Below are 23,385 nucleotides of genomic sequence, written 5' to 3'. Positions count from 1 at the left end.
AATAAACATTCTTAAATATCTATAGTATCTACACAAAAACAAAGTGATGTTAAAAACTTGCTAGAATTAAATGTAAACATTTTTTTCTTTGAAGGTTGAACAAACCAGATCCATTCATAAGGTTCAGTTTAAAATGTTTAACTAAATTAGTTGAAATAGCAACTATTACAACTTTAGTATCACTTTGAAACTGAAACTTGTTTTAAATGCAGTATTTTCTGAATGCATTTATTTAAATACAATAGTACTTATCTGTTGTCTGCAGTGTGTGGATTGATCTAAACTAAAATTGGTATGTAGGTTCATGTACAAACAAATTTTGTGGTTTTGCATTTTGCAGATTTTATGTGCATTTTTGCATTCACACAATTTTTTTTTTTTTTTTTACTACAGGTCCACAACCCTTTTTGAATTTCAGAAGTTTGGATACGGGACTCTGGACCTGTATTACTACCTTACCCTCTATTGGCAGATCTTCACCAAATATAGCATGAAAGGTTGTTGGGTCTCTGCAGAGATATACACAAATTTGCAATTTCACATCATATGTTTTGCAGTTTTTATGGCAATTTTTTACAATTATATGCATAAGGGAAACAACTTTTCATGTCCTAAGATAACCTTCAATTAATTGTGAATTTACATAACTTCCATCCAAGGGACAGGTAACTCCAGCTAGTTTCAAACAGTGTACTATCAAAATAAAAATTCAAAGTTAAAGTAATTATTAATTTAGATTTTTTTTTTCCCTTTGCTAGTTTGAATCAGACAGAAAAATGACTGAACAGTTGTTGCTTCCAAATGATATATAATGTGGATGTACAGAGCCATATGCATAAAACCACTATTTACAATGTCAGAAAGGGTGAAACTATGCTTTTAAATGTTTACCTTTTGATATTTTATTGCTTACCTGATTTGGGATTGTACTTGAAAAGGCTTTCAGCTTGGATTCTGCTTTCAACAGAGCCTTTTGTGTATCAGAACAGTTTACTTCCACCAATGTTTTATCTGGCATTGATACAAATAAACGATTTTTCTGCTGACTTCTGACGGTTTCTGTCCCAGGGGTTTCTTCTGGTGGAGGAGGCCCCTCTAAATGGGGTGGCAAACCAAACTGGTTAACCAAAGCATTAGGATCTTCCATCTGCATCTTTGTACTTTTCGGTGGTCTCCCGACTTTTCGTTTCTTAGTTACAGTTTTTAAATTAGAGAGGTTATCACCTGAAAGAATATTAGACTTAACAAAATCCACACGATTATCTTCAGAGCATGTGGATTTACCTCCTCGAGTCTTACTGAGGGAACAAAATGATTTCAATGCATTTTTTTTGTCTTTCTTTACAAAATCAACTTTGGAGTTTTTCTCAGTATAAGACATTTTATTTTTGGTGCTCATAATTGCATGCTTCTCACTATTAAGTTGTCTAATACTTTGGACTCTCCCTCGGCCACGGCTTCTGGACCTAAAAGCTCCCCGAACAATAATGGTTTGTTTTTTTACTGATACTTCTGGTTCAGTTTCTTCATCTCCTTGACTTGATTCACTAACATCACAAGTTTCGTATCTGTTAGTATCTTGTCCATTATTTATCGTTTCATTTATTTTTCCCCTTCCTCTGCCACGAACAGAACCTTTTGGTCTACCCCGGCTTCTACCTCTTGTATGTTCGTGGGTTGGTTCACGTTTCACTAACGTGTATGATTTTGCAACATGATTGCTGAGGAAACTAAGTCTATTATCATCTTTAAAGTGTTCTTTCCCTCGATACTTGCCGTTACGTCCTAGAAGATAAACCTTTTCAGTATTCGAAATAAGATATGAAAAGTACTTTCTGAACGAATAATTTTTAATGTCTGCACTGTTCTCTAAACAAAACTTAGGAATGAAAACTACTGAAGAGTCACTATCACTGTCATTATCCACATCAGATGTCTTGGTTTCATGAGTTTTTTTACAAAGCAACTTACTATCACCAACTTCACTAGATTTTTGACTATTTTTTGTGTGATGTTTTCGCTGACAAACTGACTTGATGAAATTCCTAGCAGCCATACTGGTAGAACGCCTACTACGAATTTTTCCTTCTGAGACCTCGGGTTGTTCTATCTCATTTGATTCTGTTTGAGAATCAATTAATAAAGAATGGGAATCAACATCAACCACAGGAAGATCTTTAACAGTGGCTTTATCATCTTTAGAATTATCTTCTTCTGATAGATATGTACAGTTTTCCTGGTTCTCATGGATGTTTTTGGTAACATCTTTATCTTTCTCTGTATCTGAAGTTTCCTGCGAAGATGTATCAGGTTTATCTTCTTTGACAAGCAGCTCATGAGAAATTTCAGAACAATCCTAATTAAGGTATAAAAAATATGAATGTTATCTTATATAAAGCAACCATAAATTACGTGACTTGTTTCAAACTTGTCACATTCATACCATTAGTTTTCAACAGCATCTTACTGTAATATTTAGTTTTTACAAGGGTGAATTAGAAGGAGAAATTAAATGAAAATTTAACAACGTTTTGAGTTTTTTCTCACTTATCTTTGTAGCAAGAAGTGCTAAGTTACAAATGTTGCTACGCAAGATCAAAGAGTATTGCAACAAAACACTAATGTCTCTACTACAACATTGTCATTCACTGAAATAAATTGTAATGTTACTTCTTAGATATTTAAAAATACTTTGTAAACATGACAGGTTTAATTTACTGATATTGCCTATAAGTAAAGTAAATAAAATATTAGTACAACTTTTTTCACTTTGCTTAAAGCTATTTTAGGACTATCTGCACTAACAATTCCTAGTTTGAGTGACAGACTAGATGGAAGACAGCTTCACCAACAAAAAGTGAGACTGATTGTTACATTATAATGCTCCTATAGCTGAAGTGGCAAGAAGGTGTGGTTGTTTAGAATCAAGGATATGACCCACAAAATGACAGTTGAACACACTAAACACTAGACCATGACTGACCAAATTAATATAACAGAAACAAGAAAATGCAATGGTATAGTAGAAACTCACTAGTAGTTCATTCTGCGAGATGATGTTACTACAAACGGTAACAGCTGAGAATAAATATTACTCTAAAGAGTAATAAAGAGTAAAAAATCAAATTTAGCGACTAAACAAGGACTAATTCAAGAACACAAAACAAAAACCAATGTATTCCATTACAGGATTTGCTTTTGAAAACTAGTATTCTCAAATCTTTAAACATCAAATTCAAAACAATAAAGAACATGTTATGAAAACCAAAATATGTAAATAATAAAATGCACATTATACTTATAGAATTTCTTAACATTAACGCCCTTGATCTCGAAATGTTTTACATATAAAAGTACAACTTCTTTTAAAACACTGCCTATCTGGTACAATGTTTACATCCACATATGAATCAATTATTTAGATTCAGAAAACTCAACACTAATCACCTTGGCCACCAACGTACCAAATAAAAACATTTGACTGCATGCAGAAATAGCTAAATAACTTATACTCTGTGGTATAAGTTTATGTTAGATGCTTAAATTACATGAAATACAGAGCAATGGATCAACAGCTCTTATAAATGTTAACAGTAATATAATTGTCTAAACTTACTAATTTTCTTTATAAATGAAAACCAGATATACTCTAAACATTTATTATAAATTTTATATTTGTTCAGCAAAACTTTAGCACATTATACATAATACAAACATCACCAGAATATTTATGGATTGTTAACTTTTTGTCAGCATTTTTAAAGACAGACAGCTTTAGACAGGATTGATCAGGCCATGTAAAAACTGCCATTTTAAAGTTGTAGCACCACTATCTTAGTTTTAATTCATATACAAAGCTTAAGCATACAGTAATTATTTTCCAGCGATATTTTAATTGTGAAACATTTACATGTTATTATTATTACATTGTCTCAGCTGGTAAAGCATATTCTAATGTTAAAATGTACATTTTACATTATGAAAGACAGCTATAAAAAAGTATAATTTAATGTTAACTTTAAGTATGTACCCTGTACTGTCCTAATAATATGATTTTAGTTTGATTCAGTGTACACAAAATACTGAGATTAGATAAATTCTGAAATAAAAAAGTACAATTCAAAAGTGTTTTCAAACTCATTAGAGAAGTATCAACCCTTCTATCCCAAAATCCAATAACTAATAAGATTATATAGTTCAAAAATAAGTTAAAAAGTTATATTTTAGTTTACGATTCATCTGATCATTTTTCCTATTATATCATTCTTCTTCACACAACCTTAAAATCTGGTATTTATTCATTACATTATTTAAATGTTACAACAGCTTACTAATAATATAAGTGGTTAGTTAAAGATCAAACTACATCAAATACTTTTCTCAATTTCTGTTTACCTTACAGACACATGAAAAATTCCTTTTTTTCTTTGAAATTTGTTTCAATTTTGCTAAGCCTAATCAGGAAAGTTATGTCTGCTCAAAACCATGAATTATATTTTAAATTTTTTAGACTGATATACAATTTTAAGTTAACTACTATTTATGTCTAATTTAATATATGGTTTTCTAAAGATAATTCAGATAAATGTGAAAAATATTGAGATACACAGATCATAATATATATACACACACACATACCGTCAGTTCAACCTTCACCTTCTTCAATTCCACACTGGGAGAGTCAGAAGTTTGACCTTTTCGTTTTTTGGGAGAAGATTTACATCTTATACTTTGTTCAAACTCTTCTATTAGATCTTTACTCAAGATGTTTTCTTCTGGCTCCCAACAGTTTTCAGAACTGGAAACAAAATTAAAAATTGTCAGATCTGAAACAGAATAGTAAATTAAGAAAAGTTGAATTCTTGCATGTTACAATGTAATTTATACAAAACTCTTTCTGGTTACTGTGCTTTGTTTTTACTTAAACTTAATAAACCAGCAAGGTTCTGTTTATATTTTCATTCTTCGTTATTTTTAACAAATAACAAGTAGGAATCTTCAATAGCTGCAGCACTTTTAGGCAGGATTAGACTAAATTAATCTACAAAACCTTTTCCTCCACATTTTTATTACTTATATTTTTGTGCACCACCAATACCAAGCACAGGGTGACAAAATATTGGATTTGATTACTCATCAGGATATTTAGCAGCCTTCCGCAAACTGATTTTTTTGGCATGATTAGAGTAAATTAATCTACGAGACCTTGGGCATAGCCAAATACATCACTCAAATTGGTTTAACCTCCCAAGTCCAATACTATAAATAGATCTCAGATCAGTCAAGAGATGACAGAGCTATGAGCTAAAAGTTTGTACTTGAAAAAACAAACAAAGAAATCCGAGCTATTTTGTCAGCCATAATGCGGTGACTAAAAACATTAAGGAATCTTCCAACTTGGTTGTGCAGCAGAGAAAAAATTACCAAACAAAGATAAATTATCAAAACAGATATTAATATTCTAACCCATTTTAGGAATTACAGCAAAAAAGTACCACTTTAAAAGGTTAAATAAAAATCTCACTCTGGATAATTTTTCCACTTGATAAGATATTCCACTTTATCTTTGTGCTTTCGTTTGTTGAGAATCTTTTCAACCGAGAATATTTTTTTTGCCTGCTCGAAAAAAAAAGACAAAAGAGGACTATTATATGGACACAAAAACTGTATCTTCCAAACATATTAACCACACATCTTAAAATGTAATATCAAAATATTTAACATCTTTAATTCTGGAAGCATGATGTAACTTTACACTTCTCCCCTTGAAACTGTTAGGCTAAAATAAAGTACACAATTTACCTAATATTTTATATGAGTTCAAAGCACTTGTATAAAAATACAGTTTGTTGAAAAAAACAACAACAAAAAAACAGCTGAATAAATGCAGAACTTTACAATAATACTCTTGTATTTGATGGTTGTTATTTGGTAGTTTTATTATTTACTAATATTCGAACAGCAATTGCTTTTTAATGATTTTTAATCACAATTCTCTGAGAAATGTGATGGTTATGAACAAAATCTAAATGTGAATTGCTTGGACTTTTTTACAAATAAGAAAAAAAAGGCTAAAATAGTTGTTTGATTTTTACACACACACACACACACACACACACACACACACACACTAACTGGTATAGTAAGAAATAAAATATTTAAATGGTCTTTGACAATCAAATGGTTCATCCTAGAAAACAAACAAAAATAAATGCTTACCAATATATGCAAATTTACCATTAGCTTTTCTATAACTGGCACTTTTCCCACACTATAATGTACAATTAAAACATTTGTTCCCAAGTGATAACACATCTACAGTTATAATCAATTTTTAGACAAAATTTTAGATAAAAACAAAAGGATTAACATGTTTTTGAGTTTAATTTTTACTTCTTTTGAAAATTTTAGTTTAAGGAAGTATCTATTTATGTTAATATATTTGTAACATTTGTATGAAAAATAATACTACTAAAATTTATGTATCAAAGAAATGAAGAAAACTGTTTATTCATCACCACCTACACAAAGAAAAACATACAAAAAGACACAAGTTACTTTGTCATAAAAAAAACACCAAATTCATACCTCTGTTACATTACTTTTACAATGAACCTGCCTTTCACATTTTATTTTTTTTACTGACCTGTGTTTTTTGTAAGGCAGGTGTACAACGTATGAATTTTGTGACAATCTGACATCACACAGAAACCAGTTCTGAAATATTCTAAAGATTCATGTGCACTGTTTTACAGCTCTGACCTCTCATTTCTGATCACGTATTTTGTAGAAATTCATCTACGGATTTCATTCCACAAACTAAGTTATAACAAACAGGAGTTAGTTTACTGTCAAGAAAACTAACTTCTACAAAAAAACTAGAAAACAAGCAGAACTTAAAAAGTTACTATCAGAAACTCTAAAAAAACTGAATCTTCCTGATAATTTTAGAATGTTATTTAAAACACTAAATACTTTTGAAAGCTTGTTATCTAGCATCTCCTGTTCACTAGTTGATGGTGATGACTTGTGTTTCATTCTTTTAGGAGAAGGAGATCTCAGAATTTTCCTCTTTGAGGGTGTCAGACTTGGTGTAGGTTCTCTGGAATTTGATTTGGATGATTTTTTCGGTGATGGTGTCTGTTGCTTTTCTTTCTGCCTGGAAGGTGTAATTTTTCCTTGAATGGCTCTGCCATGGGAACCTGACCTGGATGGACCACTTTTAGGTGACAATGTTCCCTGTTGAACCTTCAGTTTAACAGCTGGAATATGTTTCAGTTTTGTAGAATCCTTTTTGTACTCATTATATGCATGATCTGAAGAAGAACCTGAGAGGAAATTATGTGATGAAAATTCATCTGACAAAAAAAGAATATACATATAGAAAAGAACCACAAAACTCGCTACAGTTAATATGCACACAGAAAAGAACCGCAAAACTCGCTACAGTTAATATGCACACAGAAAAGAACCGCAAAACTCGCTACAGTTAATATGCACACAGAAAAGAACCACAAAACTCGCTACAGTTAATATGCACACAGAAAAGAACCACAAAACTCGCTACAGTTAATATGCACACAGAAAAGAACCACAAAACTCGCTATAGTTAATATGCACACAGAAAAGAACCACAAAACTCGCTATAGTTAATATGCACACAGAAAAGAACCACAAAACTCGCTATAGTTAATATGCACACAGAAAAGAACCACAAAACTCGCTATAGTTAATATACACACAGAAAAGAACCACAAAACTCGCTATAGTTAATATACATACAGAAAAGAACCATAAAACTCACTATAATTAATACAGTTCAAAAATAAATTATCATCATATTCTAGTGCTCCTTCATGTCAGATTTGTACAGGAATTGTTGTGGGGCATTAATTTTGAAAGTCCAGTCTTATTGGTACAGCAAAATACCCACATTCTTCTCAAAATTGCATTTCTACACTTCTTCAACACTTTCGATACAACTCTAGGGATTTTTTTAGATCTGAAACTGTGTTTGTACATGACATCTTGTTGTTATAAGTTATCACAATATTCAAATACTGCACTAGCTACACAGCAACGTATACATGTGCTGACTATTACTACTTTGAAACACCAAATACTATGGATAACTTTATATTAAGCAATCATACATTAAATATTCCAAAACTAACAAATATAATGACCAATTCAGACAATTCTGAAATATAAGAATAAATGGTAATTCTGATGACCACGACCAAATTTTAAGCTGGGGAGAGATCTAGCTTTTCTATGTTTTGGAATTCTTTTACAATTTTTCCACTCATTTGACTTCCTTTTGTAATTTCATAACTTTCTCAAGTTTGTTGCTTTCCAGTAAATGATCAAATTAGGAGTTAGAACAACAAATATATGCATACACTCCAATGAAGTATTTTTAAACTTTCAAGATTCTAACGATCCTTTTAAATTAAAACCAGCAAATAACTTGTTCTTAACTTTTCACATTTCTAAATATCAAACATGATACCAGTCACCAGACATTAACAAATCCATTCAGTACAATTTACATACTTTCTAAGGAGGAATTATCAGTTATCCAAAACCAAATAACATCAGTTACTTGCTAAATTAGGCTTACTAATTATTAAGTGGAAACATTATGAGCTGGCTATGTTAAGTTGTTATTAAAATACTATAACTAATGAGCATAGAAAGCTTCCTATAACAAACACCAATCACTAAATACCAAAAATAAATAATCTTAGTTCATTTCATTGACAGAGATAAATAATGTAACCATCACGGAATTATACAATTTTACTCACTTAAGATATAACTTTGTGTACTGGCTTTTCTCAGTCTCAGCTTCATTATTTTATATAAATATTTTCCCATTTTATTTATCCACAATCATTATTTTGCTATTATTATTGTTGAATATTATTTCAGTGATATATTAATAACTGATTCATGATGTTAAGAAAATATGTAGGTTCAAAAATAAATTAAAGACATGTACAGAAAACCTTATAAACAAAGCACTTTTGAAAGATGGACCTTTTTTTTGTCAGTTTGTCCCAGATTACATTTTGGAACACTCTGGTTACAGGGTTTCATACAATTCTCTAAATGACTGAAGTGGTTGAAAAAAACACTTTATGCACTAATAATCAAATCAGTGTAAGGTTTCCATAGCCAATCACGAAGTATTTATTATTTACACTCTCAACTTTCCCAGAAAACTAAACTTCCACTGTGCTCAGATTAACGTAATGCATCTGTGTATCACTCTAAAACTTTCATTTCACACTATATCATGGCTGAGTTCATAACCGACTCTCAAACATAATAGTAAAGTTAATAAGCAGGAAGACACATACATTATCATGATTTTATGGTTACATTCTTTGTATCTGGTAAAAGATGTCACATTTTTCAGCCCTTGATGAAAAAATATTATAATGAAAATTATTTCTGACCAGACTAGATACAATAACCTGCCATCACTGCAAGACCAGTCATGCATATGGATACAAAATGAAACCAAAATCATCGATGAATATCTAGAAATATGAGAATTCAAAACACTTCTCAAAATTTCTCATTTTTAACTTCCTTCAACAACTTTAAGGGACCCTTAAAAACCCAGTAGAAGTACATTAAAGTACAAGCACTGGTTATAAAAATATGGAAGATCATACAAGTAAAAAATATTTTCAGAATATAATACACACACCATTGCCAAAATCAAAAGCAAGCCAATATGTTACCTAACTAGTACCAGCAAGACAAATTTGCTTTCAAGAATCCATATGAAATGTGGGATCCATTTATCCTTTTTTAACAGCTCACAACTCTCATGCTAAATAAATTCTTTATAAATCAAAATTATGCATATATCTGATACTTCAAAGTATATAACTTTACATGTAAACCCCCAACTTTTACTTTCAACTACATTTATATACAATCTAAATCATTATTATGGATTGATAATTCATACCTTTTGAATCTGAATCTGATTCAGCCATAGATACTGCACCTTCCAATGACTTGCATGCTGATGTTTTATGGTCAATAAAATAGTGAATGTTATTAAAAGCTGTACTGCATTTTCCACACACCAACACATCTGTACAAAAACAAAACCATTCACAGTTAAAAAAATGAAACATTTAATATATATGGCAAATGTAATAAATAATCTTTTATTTGGTTCCATAAACTTTGATACAAACACAAATATTAATAATTTAGTTAGTAAATTCTATGTCAGGAAATGTAATCAAACTAACTGCTGTGAGTAACAGCAAGAAAAAAACTGGTACAGACGATCCATGAAATACATAAATTAGAAAGTGAGAAATGATATTCCTATTTCATAAAAACAGAAATCTGAGTTCAGAAGTGTGAGATTGAACTACAGGTATCAGACATGTTCAGAAGTGCGAGATTCAACTACAGGTATCCATGTTCAAATACAACTACAGGTATCAGACATGTTCAGAAGTGATTCAACTACAGGTATCAGACTATGCGAGATTCAACTACAGGTATCAACATGTTCAGAAACTACAGGTATGACAGTTCAGAAGTGAGATTCAACTACAGGTATCAGACATGTTCAGAAGTGCGAGATTCAACTACAGGTATCAGACATGTTCAGAAGTGCGAGATTCAACTACAGGTATCAGACATGTTCAGAAATGTGAGTTGACTACAGATAGACATATATGTTCAGAAATTTGAGAGCTGACATAAGATATTTTTCTTTTTATATATCACAAACTGTCCTAAAAGATTTTAAAACTCAGGCACCTACATATCTAGGGGGAAACACTTTCATATTGTGATGACAAAATAAGCTGCACAGCTTGGCAAAACAAAAATCATCACACAATAACATCAACAGTTAAAATAAAACACCTCGACTTTCATGGGACTACTATACATTCAAACTGGGATGTTTTTAGTACCTAAAACAAGTGTACTGGTATTTTAAAAGAAAATCTACATGTTCAACAACAATCAACTGTATAACTTCATAGAATTTCTGATACACAAGCACCATATTTATAACAAGTTTTATGCTGATACATATTGCAGTTAAAGTTAGTTAAAATTCGACAAAGATACAACTGGTATTAACAAACACCACTATACAAAACATGCATTTTCAGCAAAACAGAATAATCATTTTTTAAATTAAATTCTATTATCAACAAAATGTTATTAAGAAAAAAATAATCAAAATTTCAGGTGATGTTTTTAACTAAATTAGCTCATCAGCAAATGTTTTGATCAGCTAATATCTTGATATAACAATATGTTAACGTTATCTTTTGATACCAAAAATGTTAATAACAATATGTTACTTTCACCTAGGTGATAAACATTAACAAAATACATTAAAAAGCCTATCCTCAGTGTTAATAACAATGTTACTTTCACCTAGGTGATAAACATTAACAAAATACATTAAAAAGCCTATCCTCAGTGTTAATAACAATGTTACTTTCACCTAGGTGATAAACATTAACAAAATACATTAAAAAGCCTATCCTCAGCTATTACTTAATTGTAATGTCATAAATAAAGAGCAAAGTGTTTATTACATTATGTACACATCTTGTAACTTTACATATTCGAACACAAAACCTTCATGTTTTCACTAAAACTGAGAAACATAAATGAAGATCTTTAAACTCAATTTACTTGTGTTTTATCACACATGTTGATTCATTCAAAATTTATAATTCATATTAAAAGAATAAGGGTATTATGGAAGAACTGTAAGTCCATAGTAAAACATTACTGTCAATTTAACCTGTTGACTACCAAGTATTTCAGCTGCTATGGCAACTCTGAACCAAGTTCAAAATACAACTCTAATGCTTCTTCATTTTGTAACCTTTTTGGATCGAAAGTGAAACAGTATGTAAGTAGGTCAAATGCATGTATGGTGCTGATATTTAGCGTTGAAGTTAGGTATTATTGAGAATGAATTAAATCGTTCGTGACACTATGTTATCGATCGATCGACTTGGACAAGTTATCTCGCCTACGGCACTGAACAGGTTAAAATTGCAAATAAAAATACCATAAATAATGCATTTTTGTTTCAATATTTTATTTTAATGGATATAAAATCCTAAAAATGCACTAGGAAAGCAGAAGGAAAATGGCGAGTAAAACAGATATGCAAGTTTAAAGTAACTGGAGTAAAACTGTTAATACTTTGTGATGACGAGAAGTAAAAATACATCTCAGGAATGGCTGGTATGGGTATTAACAGTTACAAATAAACAGAGAACAATGTTTCGACCTGAAGATGGCCTAACAGTTTTAATACATCTCAGGATGGCTGGCATGGGTATTGACAGTTACAAATAAACAGAGAACAATGTTTCGACCTGAAGATGGCCTAACAGTTTTAATACATCTCAGGATGGCTGGTATGGGTATTAACAGTTACAAATAAACAGAGAACAATGTTTCGATCCTGAAGATGGCCTAACAGTTTTAATACATCTCAGGATGGCTGGCATGGGTATTAACAGTTACAAATAAACAGAGAACAATGTTTCGACCTGAAGATGGCCTAACAGTTTTAATACATCTCAGGATGGCTGGCATGGGTATTAACAGTTACAAATAAACAGAGAACAATGTTTCGACCTGAAGATGGCCTAACAGTTTTAATACATCTCAGGAATGGCTGGTATGGGTATCAACAGTTACAAATAAACAGAGAACAATGTTTCGACCTGAAGATGGCCTAAAAGTTTTAATACATTTCAGGAATGGCTGGTATGGGTATCAACAGTTACAACTAAACAGAGAACAATGTTTCGACCTGAAGATGGCCTAACAGTTTTAATACATTTCAGGAATGGCTGGTATGGGTATTAACAGTTACAACTAAACAGAGAACAAACCTGAAGATGGCCTAACAGTTTTAATACATCTCAGGATGGCTGGTATGGGTATTAACAGTTACAAATAAACAGAGAACAATGTTTCGACCTGAAGATGGCCTAACAGTTTTAATACATCTCAGGATGGCTGGTATGGGTATTAACAGTTACAAATAAACAGAGAACAATGTTTCAATCCTGAAGATGGCCTAACAGTTTTAATACATCTCAGGATGGCTGGCATGGGTATTAACAGTTACAAATAAACAGAGAACAATGTTTCGACCTGAAGATGGCCTAACAGTTTTAATACATCTCAGGATGGCTGGTATGGGTATTAACAGTTACAAATAAACAGAGAACAATGTTTCGATCCTGAAGATGGCCTAACAGTTTTAATACATCTCAGAATGGCTGGTATGGGTATTAACAGTTACAAATAAACAGAGAACAATGTTTTGACCTGAAGATGGCCTAACAGTTTTAATACATCTCAGGAATGGCTGGTATGGGTATTAACACTTTTACTATCCTTTAGCACTATACTGACAATATTATCAATTTAAGCAGATTTATGGTATTAAAATCAGGGGAATCCTGAAATTAAAACAGTAGTAACTTAGGTACCTTTACATATTTAAGCCTTTTGCTGGATAACCCAATGCAATAACTAAAAGACCACCTTAAGAGCATATAACAACAGATACATAGAATTAAAACTAGAGGAATCCTGAAATTGAAACATTAGTAACTTGTGGTACCTTTATGTATTTAAGCCTTATACTGGATAACCCAATGCAATAACTAAAAGACCACTTCAATAGCATATAACAGATACATAGAATTAAAACTATGGGAATCCTGAAATTAAAACAGTAACTTATGGTACCTTTTTGTATTTAAGCCTTATACTGGATAACCCAATGCAATAAATAACTTAAAGACTACAATAACAGCATTCAGTAACATGTGTAGTTATCCCTTTCCATTCACAAGAGATAGGTTCTGAAAACACCTACAAATACCATTAGTAAAAAATCATACATACAGGTTTCCAACACACAAAAATACACTACATACAACATCCACATTTTATAATAAAACAATATACAGTAATATACACTAAAATATCAACAGGTACAGAAATACAGTTATATAAAACAAATATATCTTAAAGTAAAAATCCTCTTACTTAACTTGCTTAATAATGATACAGAGGTTGATAATATTAACAATATTTGATGTACCGTACAGTCAACTCATTAATGCTGTATCTACCACAGTAAAACCAAATCCTCTAACAAGTTTATCTAATAATTCAACTTTGTAATCACTTTTCCTTTTGCACCATTATTATGGGAATGGAAAACGTTGTGGTTAAAGAAGGAATGAGAACACGCAAGATACTGTGATGCACGGCACAATGATGTGAAATGCACAGTGTTACCACAAATGCTCAAAGCCACAGATGACAAGGGATAATTGTAGTGTTTTTTTTCTTATAGCAGAGCCACATCGGGCTATCTGCTCTGCCCACCGAGGGGAAGATAATTGTACAAACCAGGAATACAACCAACAGTGTTCTAAGACTATAGGCCTCAATTACAATGACCAAATACTTAAACATTGTCCCAACAACCCAGTAGGGAAGAGGTAAACCTGATAACAGTTGATCTACAGATTCAAAAGTAGACCATAATGAATTAGTTATCACATTCTCTGTGAATCAAGTATAATGGATTAGCCAATTGGCATTTGCTATATGTAACACGACACCTTTGCCTCATATAAACATTACTAAAATTTCAAGTACTATTCACTTGTTTTTGAATCAGGTTATCACTTGTTGCTGTGTAGTTTCTTAATTACTTTTAGTACTTGATGCAGATCACAATAACAGGTTTACAAATAATAGAAAATATATATAAATATTTACACAATTTTTATGCCTAAAATTTGAAAAAAGCATTAAGAGTATAATGTTACTTCAGACTACAAAATCCTGATTGCACTTCATCAAGAATTGGTTGATTCCATTTTATTACAGATTAACATGTTGTAAAGCTAACAAATTAATTAGTTTCAGTTAATTTGCAATATTGTTCAGGAAAGTTATGTCAATAATGCAAACTGGCTAAGGCCATAAATTATTGGTAAATATCTTTTGCAATAAAAAAACAAAAATTTGTTTAACTGATGTATTGAAACCAAATCACACAGTGCTGTGCTATATGATTTTGTCATTTTGTAACTGATGTATTGAAACCAAATCACACAGTGCTGTGCTATATGATTTTGTCATAACAAAAAGACAAAACTTTGTTTAACTGATGTATTGAAACCAAATCACACAGTGCTGTGCTATATGATTTTGTCATAACAAAAAGACAAACAACTTTGTTTAACTGATGTATTGAAACCAAATCACACAGTGCTGTGGTATATGATTTTGTCATAACAAAAAGACAAACAACTTTGTTTAACTGATGTATTGAAACCAAATCACACAGTGCTGTGCTATATGATTTTGTCATAACAAAAAGACAAACAACTTTGTTTCGGTTGCAGTAATTTCAGATGGAATGTTACATTTCTGGTTTTTAACTTGAGCAAAAATAATACTTTACAACAAAAGGCAAGATGTATGCATTGCTATGAACATTAAATTTTAACTTGTAATATAGATGTACAAGATGGTTCTCATACTCTTCATCTTGACAAAGAAAACTGAAACAAATTTAGAAAGATATAATTACATAACCTAAACTAAAGTACTTACTGTCATCTACATTTTAGTGTTGGTTAAACTGAGTTAACTTCAAATGGAACTCTAGTTTTGGGTGGGTGGAGCATTTTGTTTAACAATTCATAAGAATAATCACATGCAAGACTGTGTGGTATTTTGAATCTATCAAAGTTATTTTGAATCTAATTTTATAATAATTGATAACAGTCGAATGTAATTTCACATTAAAAAAAAAAAGTTAGAAAATCAAATATTTTCACTAAGACTAACCCCTCTGCATTTCTCCATGACAAAATATTTTTACATACCAGATTCAATGTTAAAAATTTGAAGGCAAATTAATCTTTGAAAGAAATCCTAAAAAGGTAAAAGTCCCATTCTTGGTAAACTGAATTGTAAATGTATAAAAGCACACACAGTTGATACTTGAAATCCTTTGTACTTGGTGAAACTCTGTAATTACAGAATTGAGGAAAATCAAGACAACTGTACATTTATCAAATACATTATTTATTACATAATATGTGATGTATTTGTGGAACTGTTTTCTTTTCCCTCAGTTCTGTATGAACACATTTTCCTCAAGTTATAAACTGTTATTACAAAATATACATTTTTTTTAAAGCTAAGCTTCAAAATCATATAGCCTGTAATACATACTATTTTCATGATAAATTTCAAATTATACACTGCTTCAAGGTCTTGGTAATTAGTATCTCAGATCCAACAGGTGGTCTAGGAATAGCAGGTTATTTTTACCCTTTGAATAGTACATATTTTTTACTTACCTTACTTTGCAACAGCAGCAAACATTAGTGAATTTATCTTTTGAAGAAGAGCTAACTATAAGAATCAGTATTTTTCTCCATGCATGTGGTTTACACTTGCTGTTGCTTCTATTATGTCAGTATCTAACTTATCCAAACTTATCAACATAGTATAGCAGGGCCAACAACAATGAAATAATTATATTCATTAGACACAAAGCTATAAATAAATATTACATTTTTTCATCACTTGTTTTTTTAAATATTTAATCCATGTGCAAAATTCATGTTCGTTGGTCACAACTCAAGCAAAGTTAGATTTTTCAGGAATGGGGTACTTCGATCCCTATACAGCATTTAATTGAAAGGATTTTGCTAGTTGTATCTATCTTACGACCCGAGGAAGGAAAGTGATTTAAAAAGCTCCAAATAAATCACACGTACTAAACTAATTTGAGCAACAAATGCAGAAAATTTCTGTGAGCAACAATCTTTAAGGAAGATTTTCAGTGGTTGTTTGATACGAATGATAATTTGATCTTAAAAACTGCCTACAGAAACTACATGCTTTATGAAATTATGATGCATTTTTACAGAACTGTAGTTGTGGTATTCAAACTACAAGCAATGTACAGAGAACTCTACTTATAATGGTCTTCAACCACTCGGGAAGAAATGCCAAAAAGTGAGTGGACCAAGTAAAACATTTTAAAATCTATACATGTGATTTTCTGCCTCCCATGTCTAAAACAAAGACTGCAAGTTATGTTTTAATACCATGAAATGCACGAGTGTCAACATGAAACAAGAACCAATCATGTCACATATTTAGCAGCTCTCCACCATTTTTCATGTTCTTGATTATACTTTCAAACTAATCCAGGGCAATATTTAAACATGGTAAAACATGAACCGTGGTTCAAAACTACACTTACGTATTGTACTTCATTCAATATTATTGTGAAATGTAATTTTTAAATCTGAACCATACATTATTTTAAAATTAAAACCTGTATAACACAAGTCAATCTTGCACAGAAATACGTTTACTCCAGTATATTAATATTTACTATTAGGTTTCATTGTTTTTTGTAAATAAAATTATGTGATGAAATAAGAATGACTAGCAAACCATATTTCACAAGTACATTTCCTAATAGCTAGTCAGTAAAGTAAATACAATCCATGTACCTTCATCCATTGCTTCGGTGGTTTGAGGACTTTCTTTGTTATTTAAGTCAATTTTCCCAGCAAGTCCTTTAGATTGCCCTGACTGTCTCGGTTTCCCGTGAGTAGAAGATCTAAATGGTCGTTGTATATTTTGTTTTTCAAGTCTAGACAATGGTGTATAAGGACCAACCATATTCTGGCAACTGAAAATGTTTCCTGTGGAAAATAAACAGTTTGCATCAAAGTGATTGGAATAATTAATACAAAATTAATGACCTCAAGAACATTTAACTATTCTAATCAACTAGTTAATCTCCACCTTCACCACAAACCTAACATTCTACCATTAGAAAGATATGTAAATTTTTATGCATCTCTGACCACAAACATTTATTTAATGTTAACTATCACTAATCAAGATAACACTTTGACATACCATAAAAAAAAAAGCACATATCCTAACATGCTCTTCTAAAATTAAAATGAATTACATATTTGCATGCCTCTTAAAGCTTTGTAGGCACAGAATAAGGTACAATAATTATAATGATGACTGTGTTAGGACCAAGACAAAAAGCCTTAGATATGCGACTAATTTTTCTCAATTATTCACAGCAGTTTACATTTATCATTTTAATTACATTTAAGCCAGATGTAACAATTTCAACAGTTCTGTTTATGTCACTGATGCCAGAGGAGGGGTAATATCAAATGCAGATCACGTCAAATGTCAACCACTTGTCATGCTGAGCTTAACTGAAGACAACTCCTATCCTGGTAAAATTTGTGTGTGTTCCAGCGTCCCATCGTTCTCACCATTAAGTATTAAAACTTATGATACATTAATCACATTCCATCCAACTTTTTTATTTTTGAAGAGAATACAATTTTGGAGTTTTAAATATCTCATCATATGACAACCCTTCCATCCTAGATGACATTCTAATTATCTTCTTCTGAATCTTCTCCAATTCAAAGTCCTACCTAAAACAAGGAGCTCAAAACTGAACAATATATTTCAGATGTAGCCTAAACAATGACATACACAATAAAATTATAATATATTTATACTTGTATTCAATATTTCTGTAGATATGACAAAACTCTCATTTGCCCCTACCACTAGCAACAGCACACTGCTTGGATAGCTTAAGGCACTGATCAACAATTATCCCAAGATCTTTTTTTTTGTCCCCCCATGGCACTTAAGATTATCCCAATCCAAATTAAACTTATAATTGAAATTATGATAACCCACATGTATTATCTTGCATTTATTATAATTAAAACCCATCCGCAATTTATTTGCCTAACTCATCAAATGATTGAAATCCTTTTACAAACCAGCAGCATCCTCTTTCATGGCTAAAAAATACCAAAGACAAATATCTGATATAATAAAAACAGAATATTTTCAATACACAGTATTATCTACGGATTTGTACGTACAAAAGTCCATAGTACCATAATTCAACCATCAACAACTATTTAGTGATGACATAACCTAAACAGCAGCAGCTATTATTACCAGTTTCTGACTGTGATTCAGAAAATGCAAAACACTACATGATTGCTCTGTGTAGAAGTAATGCCATTACAATTAAGACAAATACAGTTACTCCTTACATTTATTAGCCCAATAATGTTGTAGTCTGATAATACTAATTTTTTAACATTTATCAGAAATATATGATACTATGATCAATTGTATAAGCGAGTATTTCTGTACCATTCTAAAAATCAACTAAATGCTTCATAGGTTATTCACAAAAGCCATTAATAAACCCAAATTATAAGACATTAGTTGGAATACTAAAAGGATATTCAATTCAGCAGGTTAACAATGTAAATAAACTGTCATATAAAAAATAATTACCATATGTAACATTATTCAGAAGGGAATCAGAAGTGAAAAAGTAGTAAATTCACCGAGAAATAACCTACGCCACTTCCACAGTATGAGGTATCAACACAGGTCATGCTGGGTAATGAACAAGAGTGGAAAACACAAATGGGGAACAAAAAATAAATTGTGCCATTGTTCAGTACTTTTAGAGATTCCCACTGCCAACATGAGAAATAACAGAAATTCTTACTGATCAGTTTAAGACACTAATCACAAATCACAAACAGGCCAGCATCTAGTGATAACCCAAGAAAGGTTTAATTTATTAACTATACAATCTTCAAGAAACAACTTAAACAATTAATCTCTAGGGTTTGGTGTTTATTACCATTCTACTGGCTTTCATTAGGGTTTTGAACAGGAATATTATGAAACAATTAGTTTCTTCCACATTAAAACTAAAATAGATACAATGCCATAAAACCCAAATGAATCACAGCAAATACTATTTTAAAACCATTTGTTTACAACTTGTTTTTAACATTTCTAGAATGTTTCATATTCTTCTGTGAGAACTAATACATACAAAACATTTCGCATTTAAGATTACAATAACAAACAAACAAAATACAGGATAGGAAAATTGACCTCACTAATGACACAAGTTATAAAACAAAGGCCAGTTTCCTTTCTGGGAATAAAACAATATTTAATATCAACCTGTATCTGTAATCTTTTTGCATTTCACCAAAAAGAATGAAACTATTAACTTCCATTAGTATTATAATATATATTCAATGAAGATTATTTGAGTAGGGAAGAACATTATGTTAATATATTGATACTACAGGTAAACAGTGATTTAAAATTCTAAGAATTAGTTTTATTAATGGTAGATAATATTGTATGTTTTGACAACACACAGGTGTTTTCTTCAGGTATAATATGCAATATAAACAGCATAATCTATAAACCATGTAATGCTTAGTACAGATCATACCTGAAGTAAACAGGCCAATGTTCTGTTTAGACATAGTATGATCTAATAAAATTCAAGTTCCTTACACCTATAAATAGTTGTTTGGCTTCCTATTTTTATACAATGAAAAGTTAAAATATCTGATGTCATAATAGTTATAAATAACACTAACAGTAATACCAGCATTTCCAAATTACACTGCAGTTGCCATGTAAAATGAGCAATTCAGCAAACCAAAAACTTCAGTGAAATTTAAAAAATATATATATCCAACACAATCATATAATTCAAATTAAACAGGAATATTGTTTAAATGTTTGGATCTATCACCACGGTAAGATTAAGCATTACATTAAATTTATATTTTTAACATTAAAACCCGACTCGTACGGCAAGTAAATAATAGTTGTATTAATGCAACAGTTAACCCTAACAATAACATAGTAATTGCGCTCTGCAAATTGAAATAACAAGAGTGAGGAACAAAGACAATACGACACTCCAGATAAAAGTAAAATGTCTGAGTAACGTTATAATATTTGTCTGGCTTAAACATTATTAAAAGAAAGCAAGATGGCTGGGGAAAAAAAAATCACTTACAGCTAACACATATTTTTATTATTTTGGCAACACAACTAAATTCGAACTTTACAATATATTAACCGCCCTGCGTCACTTGCGTTTCTTTAACCATCGTGGAACTTTCAAATTTTCCCAAAGGTGACGCTCGTTCTGATTTAACATGTATTTATATACTAATAACTAATTTTCAATAGGTTGTTTTTATAAAAGGTAAATTAGAAAGCGACCCTGTGGCAGAAAATTTTGTTAATCTTTAAATTAATTTATTATCAATATAATAAAGGCAATGAAACTAATTATCACGTGAAATATATATATAGCAACTTTAAAGTTTATCACACACTCAGAAATTCTAATCAATTTTGTTTCATTTAAGATACATACACATAAATGCAAATTTCCTTATTTTGTCGAAATCAGTGTGCACAGTTCTTTCTTTTCTTGAATTTCAAATATTACTAATACGAAAAAAAGCATAAAAATGTCGACTTTATACACGCAATATTAATTCAAACTCATACCACTGTTTAAAAATTTAATCGCAAAAATTAAACATATACCATAAAATAGTAACTGATAAATAGATATGCTTTATAATCACAACATTTGTGGCTGGGAATCTTTTATTTTGGTAAAAACTAGTGTTAGAAATGATTGAGAGAGAACATCATTTGGGTGATTTAAAGCTTTATTTACTACATTGTTTCAAGAAAACATTCGATCAGCTTTAAATATACACACGTCAACAAGTACAGGTGTAATACTGATAAACACGTTTCGTTTTTAGTCACTTCTATCTTTTTGTAACACATAGTTGTTTATGTTATAGAGCTGCTGTTTAAATTTAGAGAGATGCTTATGTTATCAAGTATTTGACAGACATACAGGTGATTATGTTTCTGAAAGTATAGCAGTGTGTCAAAAAAATATTTATTATGGATATTTGAAGACAGAATTATAATTGCCATCTTATTTCAAAATTTGGTTTATGAATATGTTTATATTTTAAACATTATAATTACTTTTTCATGTAAAACATTTGATTTTTTATATCCAAAAATCATATTATTTTAGAATGCATACTGAGAAATCTCACTGTCACATTTCACTATTGAGACGTACAGCAGCTCCTAGTACTTTTAGAAAGGTTTTCAAAAATTTTGGTTTCAAATGGAAAAGGAATTTCAAATTATTACTATTTTAAAATAAAATTATATTTTTGTTATTAATAAATAGCATACACAGAAAGGTTCTATATACTTTTTATAACATGATTACTATAAATGTGTAGCTGATATTAGATAGTAAAGTTGCTATGCTAAAATTACAAGATTTGAACCAGAGTGTGTAAAATAAAATTGAAAATAAAAAACATGAAACTGGGATACATTACATTTCCTTATTGAAATTGGTATTAAATCGATATTTTTCTTGATGGATTTTAATATATAAATATAAAAATGGTTTGAGGAAGTTACTCATTCTTAACTATCATAAACTTGGTGGAATTATGTGTTATAATTTCTTCAGATTTCTTCATTGTATAATCCAATATATAGTGTTTATTCCAATATGTGTAGTTAGTGAAACTTGTTTTCATGTTGTTTTTAGTAACGTGAAAGACACGTTGGTATATTAATTTGGACTAAGTATTAACGTGGATTTCATTTGCTACTTGTTACAGATCTTACCTTCTTATGGAGTGATAAATTCTTATACGAATAATGTCTTTAAAGATTAAATCCAATAATGATCCATAATTAGCACAATATAATAAATTTCATTAGGAAGGAATTTAGCCGTGTGTCACCTATCGATATATAACAAGTCATAAAAGAGAAAGGAAATAGAATTGTTCCTCACAGACGCTACAAGTACCCCATACCAATGAATTACATTAAGGTGAGCTTATAACTAACACCTTGGAACTTAACCCCAAGGCAGTACGCATCCTAGAATCACTTCAGTTAAATTCAGTTAAAACGGAGTGAATCTTATATTTTGAAGAATGATACCACAAATACTCACACAGATGCCACGCTCAGTTCCACTAAAGACCTTAAGGTAGGCAGGAGGTAAAGAGGAAGTTTATTCCAGTCAATGGCAGGAATGCCCATTCTAGACAAAGATGGACAGGCCATTAGAGGGTTACATTAGAGGATTTTCAACAACGGACTGGAGAAAGTGGTTGGGAGTGAGCATTGTCTTACAGGTAGTGAGGAGGAAAGTATAATCAGCATATTAGTAGATGGAAACAGGAGTATACAGGATGAGCATGTCTGTCAATACAACACACAAAGAAGTCGATAAATGACTGAATCTTGAGAAACACCAACAGCTATGAGAAAGGATTTAGGTGGATCTCCTCAAGAAAGACAGTACTAGAGCTGTCC

General features: G+C 30.9%; 1 protein-coding gene across 3 annotated transcripts in view; it reads right to left on the bottom strand.

Annotated features, from left to right (window-relative positions):
* The window catches only part of LOC143235354 (uncharacterized), a 63,739-nt gene that overhangs the window by 33,518 nt on the left and 6,836 nt on the right, over positions 1-23,385 (bottom strand). The window contains exons 1-7 of one of the 3 annotated variants that reach the window (XM_076473436.1): positions 21,063-21,194; positions 17,607-17,801; positions 9,989-10,117; positions 6,976-7,328; positions 5,525-5,616; positions 4,639-4,798; positions 914-2,356 (exon numbers count right to left, since the gene is read on the bottom strand). In XM_076473436.1, coding sequence (XP_076329551.1) covers positions 914-2,356; positions 4,639-4,798; positions 5,525-5,616; positions 6,976-7,328; positions 9,989-10,117; positions 17,607-17,778 — 2,349 coding nt within the window. In that variant the 5' untranslated portion in view covers positions 17,779-17,801; positions 21,063-21,194. Of the gene's footprint in view, positions 1-913; positions 2,357-4,638; positions 4,799-5,524; positions 5,617-6,975; positions 7,329-9,988; positions 10,118-17,606; positions 17,802-21,010; positions 21,195-23,385 lie in introns of those variants that run through there. The other 2 variants (XM_076473435.1, XM_076473437.1) reach the window with 2 other exon arrangements.

The sequence above is a fragment of the Tachypleus tridentatus genome, chromosome 12 (genome assembly GCF_004210375.1).
Source record: "Tachypleus tridentatus isolate NWPU-2018 chromosome 12, ASM421037v1, whole genome shotgun sequence".
Classification (NCBI taxonomy): Eukaryota; Metazoa; Arthropoda; class Merostomata; order Xiphosura; family Limulidae; genus Tachypleus; species Tachypleus tridentatus.
This window is presented reverse-complemented; position numbering and strand designations above follow the sequence as displayed.